Source organism: Oncorhynchus mykiss, chromosome 18, assembly GCF_057628025.1.
Source record: "Oncorhynchus mykiss isolate SJ-2025 chromosome 18, ASM5762802v1, whole genome shotgun sequence".
NCBI classification, from domain to species: Eukaryota; Metazoa; Chordata; class Actinopteri; order Salmoniformes; family Salmonidae; genus Oncorhynchus; species Oncorhynchus mykiss.
This window is the reverse complement of record NC_143039.1, coordinates 31,705,709-31,717,942: the sequence shown is the minus strand read 5'-3', so window position 1 is coordinate 31,717,942 and position 12,234 is coordinate 31,705,709. Positions and strand designations below refer to the sequence as shown.

Below are 12,234 nucleotides of genomic sequence, written 5' to 3'. Positions count from 1 at the left end.
TGCTAACTTGTATCTATAGGTACAGTGCAGTCATATTTGAATGACTCTAAATACAAAATCTGGAGTGACTCTGACATACAGTGGGAAGAAAAAGTATGTGAACCCTTTAGAATTACCTGGATTTCTGCATAAATTGGTCATAAAATTTGATCTGATTTTCATCTAAGTCACAACAATAGACAAACAGTCTGCTTAAACTAATAACACCTTCCTTTGGCAGCAATAACCTCAACCAAATGTTTTCTGTTGTTGCGGATCAGACCTGCACAATGGTCAGGCTAAATTTTGGACCATTCCTCTTTACAAAACAGTTTCAAATCCACAATATTCTTGGGATGTCTGGCGTGAACTGCTCTCTTGAGGTCATGCCACAGCATCACAATCGGGTTGAGGTCAGGACTGACTGGGCCACTCCAGAAGGCACATTTTCTTCTGTTCAAGCCATTCTGTTGTTGATTTACTTCTGTCGTTTGTGTTGTTGTCCTGTTTCATCACCTAACTTATTTTGCATTGGCAGACAGATAGCCTTACATTCTCCTGCAAAATGTCTTGATAAAGTTGGGAATTCATTTTTCCATCGATGATAGCAAGCTGTCCAGGCCCTGAGGCAGCAAAGCAGCCCCAAACCATGATGCTCCCTCATAACACACTGTGTGCCCTCAGGTCCCTACTCCACCACTACCACCTATCTACAGTACTAAATCCATGTGTATGTATAGTGTGTGTGCGTGTGTCTGTGCCAGTGTGTGTGTTGCTTCACAGTCCCCGTTGTTCCATAAGGTGTTTCTTATCTGCTTTTTAAATCTAATTTTACTGCTTGCGTCAATTTCTTGATGTGGAATAGAGTTCCATGTAGTCAAGGCTCTATGTAGTTGTCACGACTCCCGCCAAAGTCGGTCCCTCTCCTTGTTCGGGTGGCGTTCAGCGGTCAACGTCACCGGTCTTCTAGCCATCGCCGCTCCACCTTTCATTTTCCATTTGTTTTGTCTTGTTTTTCCGCACACCTGGTTTATATCCCCTCATTACTCTACGTGTATATTATCCTCTGTTCCCCCCATGTCTGTGTGTGGTATTGTTCGTTTCATTACGTGTGTGACGCTTCAGGCTGGTTTTGCCCCAGGGTATGGTTGTACCCGTGGTTTTTGTATTTTGTATCATTTTGTGTCATTTGTGCGCATTCACTTTTTTCCCTTGGGCAGGAGTGTTGTGACGCAGTTGCGTCTGGCTGTTTTCCTCTGCCTGAATAAAGTGTGCCTGTTCACTCATCTCTGCTCTCCTGCACCTGACTTCCTCCGACCAGTTGCGCACACTCTGACAGTAGTACTGTGTGCCTCCCATAGTCTGTTCTGGACTTGAGGACTGTGAAGAGACCTCTTGTGGAATGTCTTGTGGGGTATGCATGGGTGTCCGAGCTGTGTGCCAGTAGTTTAGACAGACAGCTCAGTGTATTCAACATTTCAATACCTCTCATAAATAAAAGTAGTGTTGAAGTCAGCCTCTCCTCCACTTTCAGCCATGCATGTTATTCATATTAGCTCTCTGTGTACATCCAAGGGCCAGCCATGCTGCCTTGTTCTGAGCCAATTGCCATTTTCCTAAGTCCTTTTTTATGGCACCTGACCACACGACTGAACAGTAGTCAAGGTGTGACAAAACTAGGACCTGTAGGACCTGTCGTGTTGATAGTCTTGTTAAGAAGGCAGAGCATCGCTTTATTATAGACAGACTTCTCCCCATCTTAGCTACTGTTGTATCAACATGTTTTGACCATGACAGTTTACAATCTAGGGTTACTCCAAGCAGTTTAGTCATCTCAACTTGCTCAATTTCCACGTAATTTATTACAAGATTTAGTTGAGGTTTAGGGTTTAGTGGGTGTTTTGTTCCAATGCTTTAAGTTTTAGAAATATTTAGGGCTAACTTATTCCTTGCCACCCATATTGAAACTAACTGCAGCTCTTTGTTGAGTGTTGTAGTAATTTCAGTCGCTGTAGTAGCTGACGTGTATAATGTTGAGTCACCTGCATACATAGAAACTCTGGCTTTACTCAAAGTCAGTGGCATGTCGTTAGTAAAAATTGAAAAAAGCAAGGGGCCTAAACAGCTACCCTCGGGAATTCCTGATTCTAACTGGATTATATTTGATAGGCTTCCATTAAAGAACCCCTTCTGTGTTGTTAGATAAGTAACTCTTTATCCACATTATAGCAGGGGTGTAAAGCCATAACACATACGTTTTTCCAGCAGCAGACCATGATCAATAATGTCAAAAGCTGCACTGAAGTCTAACAAGACAGCCCCCACAATCGTTTTATCATCAATTTCTCTCAGCAAATCATCAGTCATCAAGCATAGTGCTATGCTTGCTGAGTGTCCTTTCCTATGAGCATGCTGAAATTCTGTTGTCAGTTTGTTTACTGTAAAATAGCATTGTATCTGGTCAAAAACAATTCTTTCCAGAAGTTTACTAAGGGTTGGTAACAGGCTGATTGGTCGGCTATTTGAGTCAGTAAAGCTTCCCTCCAGGCCTGAGGGCACACGCTCTCTAGTAGGCTTAAATTGAAGATGTTGCAAACAGGAGTGGCACATTTCTGCTATTATCCTCAGAAATGTTCCATCTAGATTGTCAGACCCTGGTGGCTTGTCATTGTTGATTGAGAAAAATATTTATTTTCACCTCTTCCACACTGACTTTACGGAATTCAAAAGTACAATTCTTGTCGTTTATAATTTGGTCTGATATATTTGGATGTGTAGTGTCAGCGTTTGTTGCTGGCCTGTCATCCCTAAGTTTTCTCATCTTGCCAATGAAAAAGTCATTAAAGTAGTTTCCAATATCAGTGGGCTTTGTGATGAATGAGCCATCTGATTCAATAAATGAAGGAGCCGAGTTGGCTTTTTTCCCCTAAATTTAATTTAAGGTGCCCCGAAGCTTTTTACTATCATTCTTTATATAATTTATCTTTGTTTCATAGTGTAGTTTATTTTTTTTATTTTATTTAGTTTAGTCACATGATTTCTTAATTTGCAGTACGTTTGCCAATCATTTGGGATGCCAGACTTAATTGCCATACCTTTCGCCTCATCCCTCTCAACCATCCTCATCAATCCAAGGGGATTTTAACCGTTTTTACAGTCATTCTCATAATGGGTGTGTGCTTATTAGTAACTGGAATAAGTAGTTTCATAAATGCGTCAAGTGCAGCGTCTGGTTTCTCCTCATTACACACCACAGACCAGCAAGTATTCTTTACATCATCAACATATGAATCACTACAAAACTTCTTCTATGACCTCTCTAACACTATATTAGGCCCAGCCTTTGGAACTTTGGTTTTCATAGATATGGCTATTATATTGTGAACACTACATCCTCTGGATTTGGATACTGCTTTAAAGCAAATATCTTTACTGACACTGCAGATGTGATCAATGCATGATTTAATTCCTGTGCTGTTTGTAACTACCCTGGTAGGTTGACTGACGACCCGATCCAGGTTGCAGGCACTGGTTACCGTTTGAAGTTTTTTCCTGAGGTGGCAGCTTGATTATAGCCAGTCAATATTTAAATCACCCAGAAAATATACTTCCCTGTTGACATCACATACATTATCAAGCATTTCACACATATTATCCAGATACTGACTGTTAGCACTTGGTGGTCTATAGCAGCTTCCCACAAGAATAGGCTTTAGGTGAGGCAGATGAACCTGTAGCCATATTACTTCAACAGTATTTAACATTAGATCGTCTCTAAGCTTTACAGGAATCTGGTTCTGAATATAGACTGCAACATTTCTGTCTTTTCGGTAGATGTTATAACCATCTATTGCTACCACTGTATCATCAAAGGTATTATCTTAGTGAGTTTCAGAGATAGTCAGAATCAGTGGCTTCTTCCATGGTGTCCTCCCATGAACACCATTCTTGTTTAGTTTTTTACGCATTGTAGACTCGTCAACAGAGATGTTAGCATCTTCCAGAGATTTCTGTAAGTCTTTAGCTGACACTCCAGGATTCTTCCTGTTTGGCCCTGTCCGGAGGTATCATCGGACGGGGCCACAGTGTCTCCTGACCCCTCCTGTCTCAGCCTCCAGTATTTATGCTGCAGTATTTTATGTGTCGGGGGGCTAGGGTCAGTTTGTTATATCTGGAGTACTTCTCCTGCCTTATCCAGTGTCCTGTGTGAATTTAAGTATGCTTTCTCTAATTCTCTCTTTCTTTCTCTCTCTCGGGGACCTGAGCCCTAGGACCATGCCTCAGGACTACCTGGCATGATGACTCCTTGCTGTCCCCAGTCCACCTGACCGTGCTGCTGCTCCAGTTTCAACTGTTCTGCCTTATTATTATTCGACCATGCTGGTCATTTATGAACATTTGAACATCTTGGACGTGTTCATCACCGGACGTGCACCGGACGTGCTACCTGTCCCAGACCTGCTGTTTTCAACTCTCTGGAGACAGCAGGAGCGGTATAGATACTCCTAATGATTGGCTATGAAAAGCCAACTGACATTTACTCCTGGGGTGGTGACCTGTTGCACCCTCGACAACTACTGTGATTATTATTATCTGACCATGCTGGTCATTTATGAACATTTGAACATCTTGGCCATGTTCTGTTATAATCTCCACCCGGCACAGCCAGAAGAGGACAGGCCACCCCTCATAGCCTGGTTCCTCTCTAGGTTTCTTCCTAGGTTTTGGCCTTTCTAGGGAGTTTTTACTAGCCACTGTGCTTCTACACCTGCATTGCTTGCTGTTTGCGGTTTTAGGCTGCGTTTCTGTGCAGCACTTTGAGATATCAGCTGATGTAAGAAGGGCTATATAAATCAATTTGATTTGATTTGACAATTTGTCTTAACGTGGACTGACTTTTAGAGATACTTTTGTCACCCTTTCCAGCTTTATGCAAGGCAACAATTCTTCATCTTGGGTCTTCTGAGATCTATTTTGTTTGAGGCATGGCTCACATCAGGCAATGCTTCTTGTGAATAGCAAACTCAAATGTTGTGAGTGTTTTTTATGGGTCAGGGCAGCTCTAACCAAAATCTCCAATCTCGTCTAATTGATTCGACTCCAGGTTAGTTGACTCCTGACTTCAATTAGCTTTTGGAGTCATTAGCCTTGGGGTTCACATACTTTTTCCAACCTACACTGTGAATGTTTAAATGATGTATTCAATATTTTTTTTTATTTATTTATTTTTTTATTTTTTTTTACCTTTATTTAACTAGGCAAGTCAGTTAAGAACAAATTCTTATTTTCAATGACGGCCTGGGAACAGCGGGTTAACTGCCTGTTCAGGGGCAGAACGACAGATTTGTACCATGTCAGCTCGGGGGTTTGAACTCGCAACCTTCCGGTTACTAGTCCAACGCTCTAACCACTAGGCTACCCTGCCGCCCCAATATAGACAAGAAAAATACAATAATTTGTGTGTTATTAGTTTAAGCACACTGAGTTGGTCTATTGTTGTGACTTAGATGAAGATCAGATGAAATTGTATGTCAAAGTTATGCAGAAATCCAGGTAATTCCAAAGGGTTCACATACTTTTTCTTGCCACTGTATGGTTCATGAGGAGAAGATGATTGCAGATCATTTGGAGCGTTAGAGTTACATATGCAATGAATGAGTTGTTCATAGTTTCCTTGTTTTTTTCAGGTATCAAAACCAAATTCAGCACGGTTCATCTTAGGGACGTCCACGATAGTGGTGACACATTTCAAGTCGATAGGCCGCTATGGAGTAGATTTACAGTGGTTTAAATGGACACATAAAATCTGATTTTGGATTTGTTACTAACTCATTTGATTTGTTAATTGGTCCTATGGTTCATGAGAATAAGTTTTTCAAATGTTTAAAAATGTATCTATTTTTGGCATATTTTAGCATAGATGCTAATATGCATCTGCTCTTATCGTGCGGCCATCTTTGAATGCGTCAGTGTTCTTTTCTCATACTCCTTAGCAACTAATTTGGAGTGAATCTGACTTTTAGTTAATGAGAAGATTTTTTTTTGATTATTCAAAGCATTATCATTACATAATCAAAACTTAACATGGTTCACCGTGGTAATGTCTGTGATGACCCTACAATGTTTCAAGTTGATAGACCATTGTGAAGGGGATTTACAAAGGATTTATTTTAAGTGGACATGTCACATCAGATGTCTGAGTTATCTCTTAACCAATCAAGCGTTTCTCAAACTAAGTTAAGCAATGTACCATGGACCTACATACCAAACTTGGTGTTCTTTGGACATATGGTTCGTGAGAATATGTTTTTCAGGTTTTCCAAAATGTCCAAGATGGAGGAAAATCTATCCTAATGGACCTTACGGGTCCTTGAGGCAAGTTTGTTCAGCATGAGGAAAGACCCCTGTATTTCAAGTCTCGAGGTCAAACGGGTCGGTGAATATGAGGGTTTAAGTGCCATTCTTTTTGACCAAGTTACTCACGGCCTCTAGTTTCTGTGTGCCGAATTAGGTGTTGTTTTTTTAACCAATCTATGCTTGAGTTATTGGAATGAAGATGATCAAAAGTGTGGCTCACTTCTGCCCACAGCACACACACACATTAGTGACTCCCTGAACACAATGCTCAAGCTCCAACCTTTCAAAACACACCAGCAGCCCCGGCTCTCTCCTCCACTGAGAGCTCATTGGGCAGTGCCTCCTATCTGACTCCGCTGATTGGCTATTGAATGTTGTCTACCAGGCAGCAGAGGAACTGTCAGCAGGAGGGGACAGGGAGAAAGAAGGGAAAGAGAGAGAGGGAGGATACAGTGCAATATTGTGAGAGGGAGAGAGCAAAACAGAGAGAGTAATAGAGGAAGCAAGAGCACCTTCAGGCAAAAGGAGGAAGAAGAAAAAGGGAAAGTAGGAAAATCCTGTCTGTGTTGCTAAAGCTGTTTACGTCCGAGGTTGCTGAAGACAAGGAGGGGCTGTGACTGAGATGAGAGCGCTGCTGTAGCTGGGTCCAGTTCTAAGGATGCCGGGGTGGAAGTGAGGTTCTATAGCGGTTCCACAGCAGTTCCACAGTACCACCAGGCAGGAACCAACGCTGGGATGCAGAACCTACGACAAGCAGCCACGGAGGCTTTCCATCGACTGGGTGAGTATCAGTCAAACCTACCCTCCCTAGAAACAGTAGCACACTGGCTCCAGTCGGGTTAGGGGATCGAGCAATGCTTGCTCAAGCTTCCTCATACCCACAAACAGTATTTACAGAGTTCTCGTTGGTAGCCTGCTATGCTTATTGTGTTCCATCTTTGTACTATGCCAGATTCCAGGATACACTGCATGGGGAATGTACTGTATGTTACCTAGGGAACACAATACCTAACTTGTTGGCAGGACAACTATCCTTACACACTCTACAGGTAATGACAGGCAGCAGCTTGTTAACAGGGTCTGGTGTTGTAGTGTGGTATGTTGCCGTGTTCCAGGGATGCGGGCACCCTTAGGGACTGGACTTTTCCAAGCGTCAGTAGCTTGGCACGGACTGGCAAGTTATACTGCTGATCTGCAGATACAGCTTGGAAGCCCACAGCTTATTGAATAAAGCATAAAAATGATGATGAGCAAAGGGGCTGTTTTGCTCCCAAAGTGGGAGAGAAGACACGTGAGGGGTGACGTGATGACGAGGGGAGAGAGGAGAAGAGAGGAGGCAGCCCCAGCGGGAGCATAGGGGTATTTTGCTCGCTAAGTGGGAGAGGAAAGGGGTGAGGAGAGAGGTGAAGGATGAGGTAAGAAGCAGAACATGTGTTTGTCTCACTGAGTGGGAGAGAAGACGGGAGAGGAGTGAGATGGTAACCCACATCTCCCCCAGGGTGGGTGCAGGTTCTCAGGGGGAGGGAAGGTAGGCAGCTAAGGCATCAAGGTGCAGATTGTCAGGGGGAGGGAAGGTAGACAGCTAAGGTATCAAGGTGCAGGTGGTTCCAGTCCCTAGGGGGGAGGTTGGTTATCAGGGGGGATGGGTACTGGGTAGTTATAGTGCTGTTATACACTCAGGGTAGTTATAGTGCTGTTATACAGTCAGGGTAGTTATAGTGCTGTTATACAGTCAGGGTAGTTATAGTGCTGTTATACAGTCAGGGTAGTTATAATGTTATAGAGCTGTTATACACTCAGGGTAGTTATAATGTTATAGAGCTGTTATACACTCAGGGTAGTTATAGTGCTGTTATACAGTCAGGGTAGTTATAGTGCTGTTATACAGTCAGGGTAGTTATAATGTTATAGTGCTGTTATACAGTCAGGGTAGTTATAGTGCTGTTATACACTCAGGGTAGTTATAATGTTATAGTGCTGTCATACACTCAGGGTAGTTATAGTGCTGTTATACACTCAGGGTAGTTATAATGTTATAGTGCTGTTATACAGTCAGGGTAGTTATAGTGCTGTTATTCACTCAGGGTAGTTATAGTGCTGTTATACAGTCAGGGTAGTTATAGTGCTGTTATACACTCAGGGTAGTTATAGTGCTGTTATACACTCAGGGTAGTTATAGTGCTGTTATACACTCAGGGTAGTTATAGTGCTGTTATACAGTCTGGGTAGTTATAATGTTATAGTGCTGTTATACAGTCAGGGTAGTTATAGTGCTGTTATACACTCAGGGTAGTTATAGTGCTGTTATACAGTCAGGGTAGTTATAGTGCTGTTATACACTCAGGGTAGTTAAAATGTTATAGTGCTGTTATATACTCAGGGTAGTTATAATGTTATAGCGCTGTTATACACTGTGGGTAGTTACAGTGCTGTTATACACTCAGGGTAGTTATAATGTTATAGTGCTGTTATACAGTCAGGGTAGTTATAGTGCTGTTATACAGTCAGGGTAGTTATAATGTTATAGAGCTGTTATACAGTCAGGGTAGTTAGAATGTTATAGTGCTGTTATACAGTCAGGGTAGTTATAGTGCTGTTATACACTCAGGGTAGTTATAGTGCTGTTATACACTCAGGGTAGTTATAGTGCTGTTATACACTCAGGGTAGTTATAATGTTATAGAGCTGTTATACAGTCAGGGTCGTTATAATGTTTTAGTGCTGTTATACAGTCAGGGTAGGTATAGTGCTGTTATACAGTCAGGGTAGTTATAGTGCTGTTATTCACTCAGGGTAGTTATAGTGCTGTTATACAGTCAGGGTAGTTATAGTGCTGTTATACACTCAGGGTAGTTATAGTGCTGTTATACACTCAGGGTAGTTATAGTGCTGTTATACACTCAGGGTAGTTATAGTGCTGTTATACAGTCTGGGTAGTTATAATGTTATAGTGCTGTTATACAGTCAGGGTAGTTATAGTGCTGTTATACACTCAGGGTAGTTATAGTGCTGTTATACAGTCAGGGTAGTTATAGTGCTGTTATACACTCAGGGTAGTTAAAATGTTATAGTGCTGTTATATACTCAGGGTAGTTATAATGTTATAGCGCTGTTATACACTGTGGGTAGTTACAGTGCTGTTATACACTCAGGGTAGTTATAATGTTATAGTGCTGTTATACAGTCAGGGTAGTTATAGTGCTGTTATACAGTCAGGGTAGTTATAATGTTATAGAGCTGTTATACAGTCAGGGTAGTTAGAATGTTATAGTGCTGTTAAACAGTCAGGGTAGTTATAATGTTATAGTGCTGTTATACAGTCAGGGTAGTTATAATGTTATAGTGCTGTTATACAGTCAGGGTAGTTATAGTGCTGTTATACACTCAGGGTAGTTATAGTGCTGTTATACACTCAGGGTAGTTATAGTGCTGTTATACACTCAGGGTAGTTATAATGTTATAGAGCTGTTATACAGTCAGGGTCGTTATAATGTTTTAGTGCTGTTATACAGTCAGGGTAGGTATAGTGCTGTTATACACTCAGGGTAGTCATAATGTTATAGAGCTGTTATACACTCAGGGTAGTTATAGTGCTGTTATACACTCAGGGTAGTTATAATGCTGTTATACACTCAGGGTAGTTATAATGTTATAGTGCTGTTATACACTCAGGGTAGTTATAGTGCTGTTATACACTCATGGTAGTTATAGTGCTGTTATACACTCAGGGTAGTTATAGTGCTGTTATACAGTCAGGGTAGTTATAATGTTATAGTGCTGTTATACAGTCAGGGTAGTTATAGTGCTGTTATACACTCAGGGTAGTTATAATGTTATAGTGCTGTCATACACTCAGGGTAGTTATAGTGCTGTTATACACTCAGGGTAGTTATAATGTATATAGTGCTGTTATACATTCAGGGTAGTTATAATGTATATAGTGCTGTTATACAGTCAGGGTAGTTGTAATGTTATAGTGCTGTTATACAGTCAGGGTAGTTATAATGTTATAGAGCTGTTATACAGTCAGGGTAGTTATAATGTTATAGTGCTGTTATACATTCAGGGTAGTTATAGTGCTGTTATACAGTCAGGGTAGTTATGTTATAGTGCTGTTATACAGTCAGGGTAGTTATAGTGCTGTTATACAGTCAGGGTAGTTATAGTGCTGTTATACACTCAGGGTAGTTATAGTGCTGTTATACACTCAGGGTAGTTATAATGTTATAGAGCTGTTATACAGTCAGGGTCGTTATAATGTTTTAGTGCTGTTATACAGTCAGGGTAGGTATAGTGCTGTTATACAGTCAGGGTAGTTATAGTGCTGTTATTCACTCAGGGTAGTTATAGTGCTGTTATACAGTCAGGGTAGTTATAGTGCTGTTATACACTCAGGGTAGTTATAGTGCTGTTATACACTCAGGGTAGTTATAGTGCTGTTATACACTCAGGGTAGTTATAGTGCTGTTATACAGTCTGGGTAGTTATAATGTTATAGTGCTGTTATACAGTCAGGGTAGTTATAGTGCTGTTATACACTCAGGGTAGTTATAGTGCTGTTATACAGTCAGGGTAGTTATAGTGCTGTTATACACTCAGGGTAGTTAAAATGTTATAGTGCTGTTATATACTCAGGGTAGTTATAATGTTATAGCGCTGTTATACACTGTGGGTAGTTACAGTGCTGTTATACACTCAGGGTAGTTATAATGTTATAGTGCTGTTATACAGTCAGGGTAGTTATAGTGCTGTTATACAGTCAGGGTAGTTATAATGTTATAGAGCTGTTATACAGTCAGGGTAGTTAGAATGTTATAGTGCTGTTAAACAGTCAGGGTAGTTATAATGTTATAGTGCTGTTATACAGTCAGGGTAGTTATAATGTTATAGTGCTGTTATACAGTCAGGGTAGTTATAGTGCTGTTATACACTCAGGGTAGTTAGTGCTGTTATACACTCAGGGTAGTTATAGTGCTGTTATACACTCAGGGTAGTTATAATGTTATAGAGCTGTTATACAGTCAGGGTCGTTATAATGTTTTAGTGCTGTTATACAGTCAGGGTAGGTATAGTGCTGTTATACACTCAGGGTAGTCATAATGTTATAGAGCTGTTATACACTCAGGGTAGTTATAGTGCTGTTATACACTCAGGGTAGTTATAATGCTGTTATACACTCAGGGTAGTTATAATGTTATAGTGCTGTTATACACTCAGGGTAGTTATAGTGCTGTTATACACTCATGGTAGTTATAGTGCTGTTATACACTCAGGGTAGTTATAGTGCTGTTATACAGTCAGGGTAGTTATAATGTTATAGTGCTGTTATACAGTCAGGGTAGTTATAGTGCTGTTATACACTCAGGGTAGTTATAATGTTATAGTGCTGTCATACACTCAGGGTAGTTATAGTGCTGTTATACACTCAGGGTAGTTATAATGTATATAGTGCTGTTATACAGTCAGGGTAGTTATAATGTATATAGTGCTGTTATACAGTCAGGGTAGTTGTAATGTTATAGTGCTGTTATACAGTCAGGGTAGTTATAATGTTATAGAGCTGTTATACAGTCAGGGTAGTTATAATGTTATAGTGCTGTTATACATTCAGGGTAGTTATAGTGCTGTTATACAGTCAGGGTAGTTATGTTATAGTGCTGTTATACAGTCAGGGTAGTTATAGTGCTGTTATACAGTCAGGGTAGTTATAGTGCTGTTATACAGTCAGGGTAGTTATAATTTTATAGTGCTGGGGAAGCAGGATGCTGGTGGTTCTGTAGACAGAGATGAATAATGCATCACTCTCACAGCTGCAGTGTAAACAAAATAAAGTAAGTGCTCTGTAGTCCTCTAAAAGACTCAGGGCAAATCTGTAAGGGGTCACTGCCAATTCAAATG

The 12,234-nt window shown here is 40.8% G+C and overlaps 1 protein-coding gene across 1 annotated transcript in view; it reads left to right on the top strand.

Moving 5' to 3' along the window:
• The first annotated feature begins 5,571 nt into the window (after positions 1 to 5,571).
• LOC110495873 (cyclin-dependent kinase 15) overlaps positions 5,572 to 12,234 on the top strand; it is a 41,005-nt gene continuing 34,342 nt past the window's right edge. Inside the window, exon 1 of the mRNA XM_036952332.2 lies at positions 5,572 to 7,117. Within this exon, the coding sequence (XP_036808227.2) occupies positions 7,072 to 7,117 (46 nt within the window). The 5' untranslated portion in view covers positions 5,572 to 7,071. The remainder of the gene's footprint in view (positions 7,118 to 12,234) is intronic.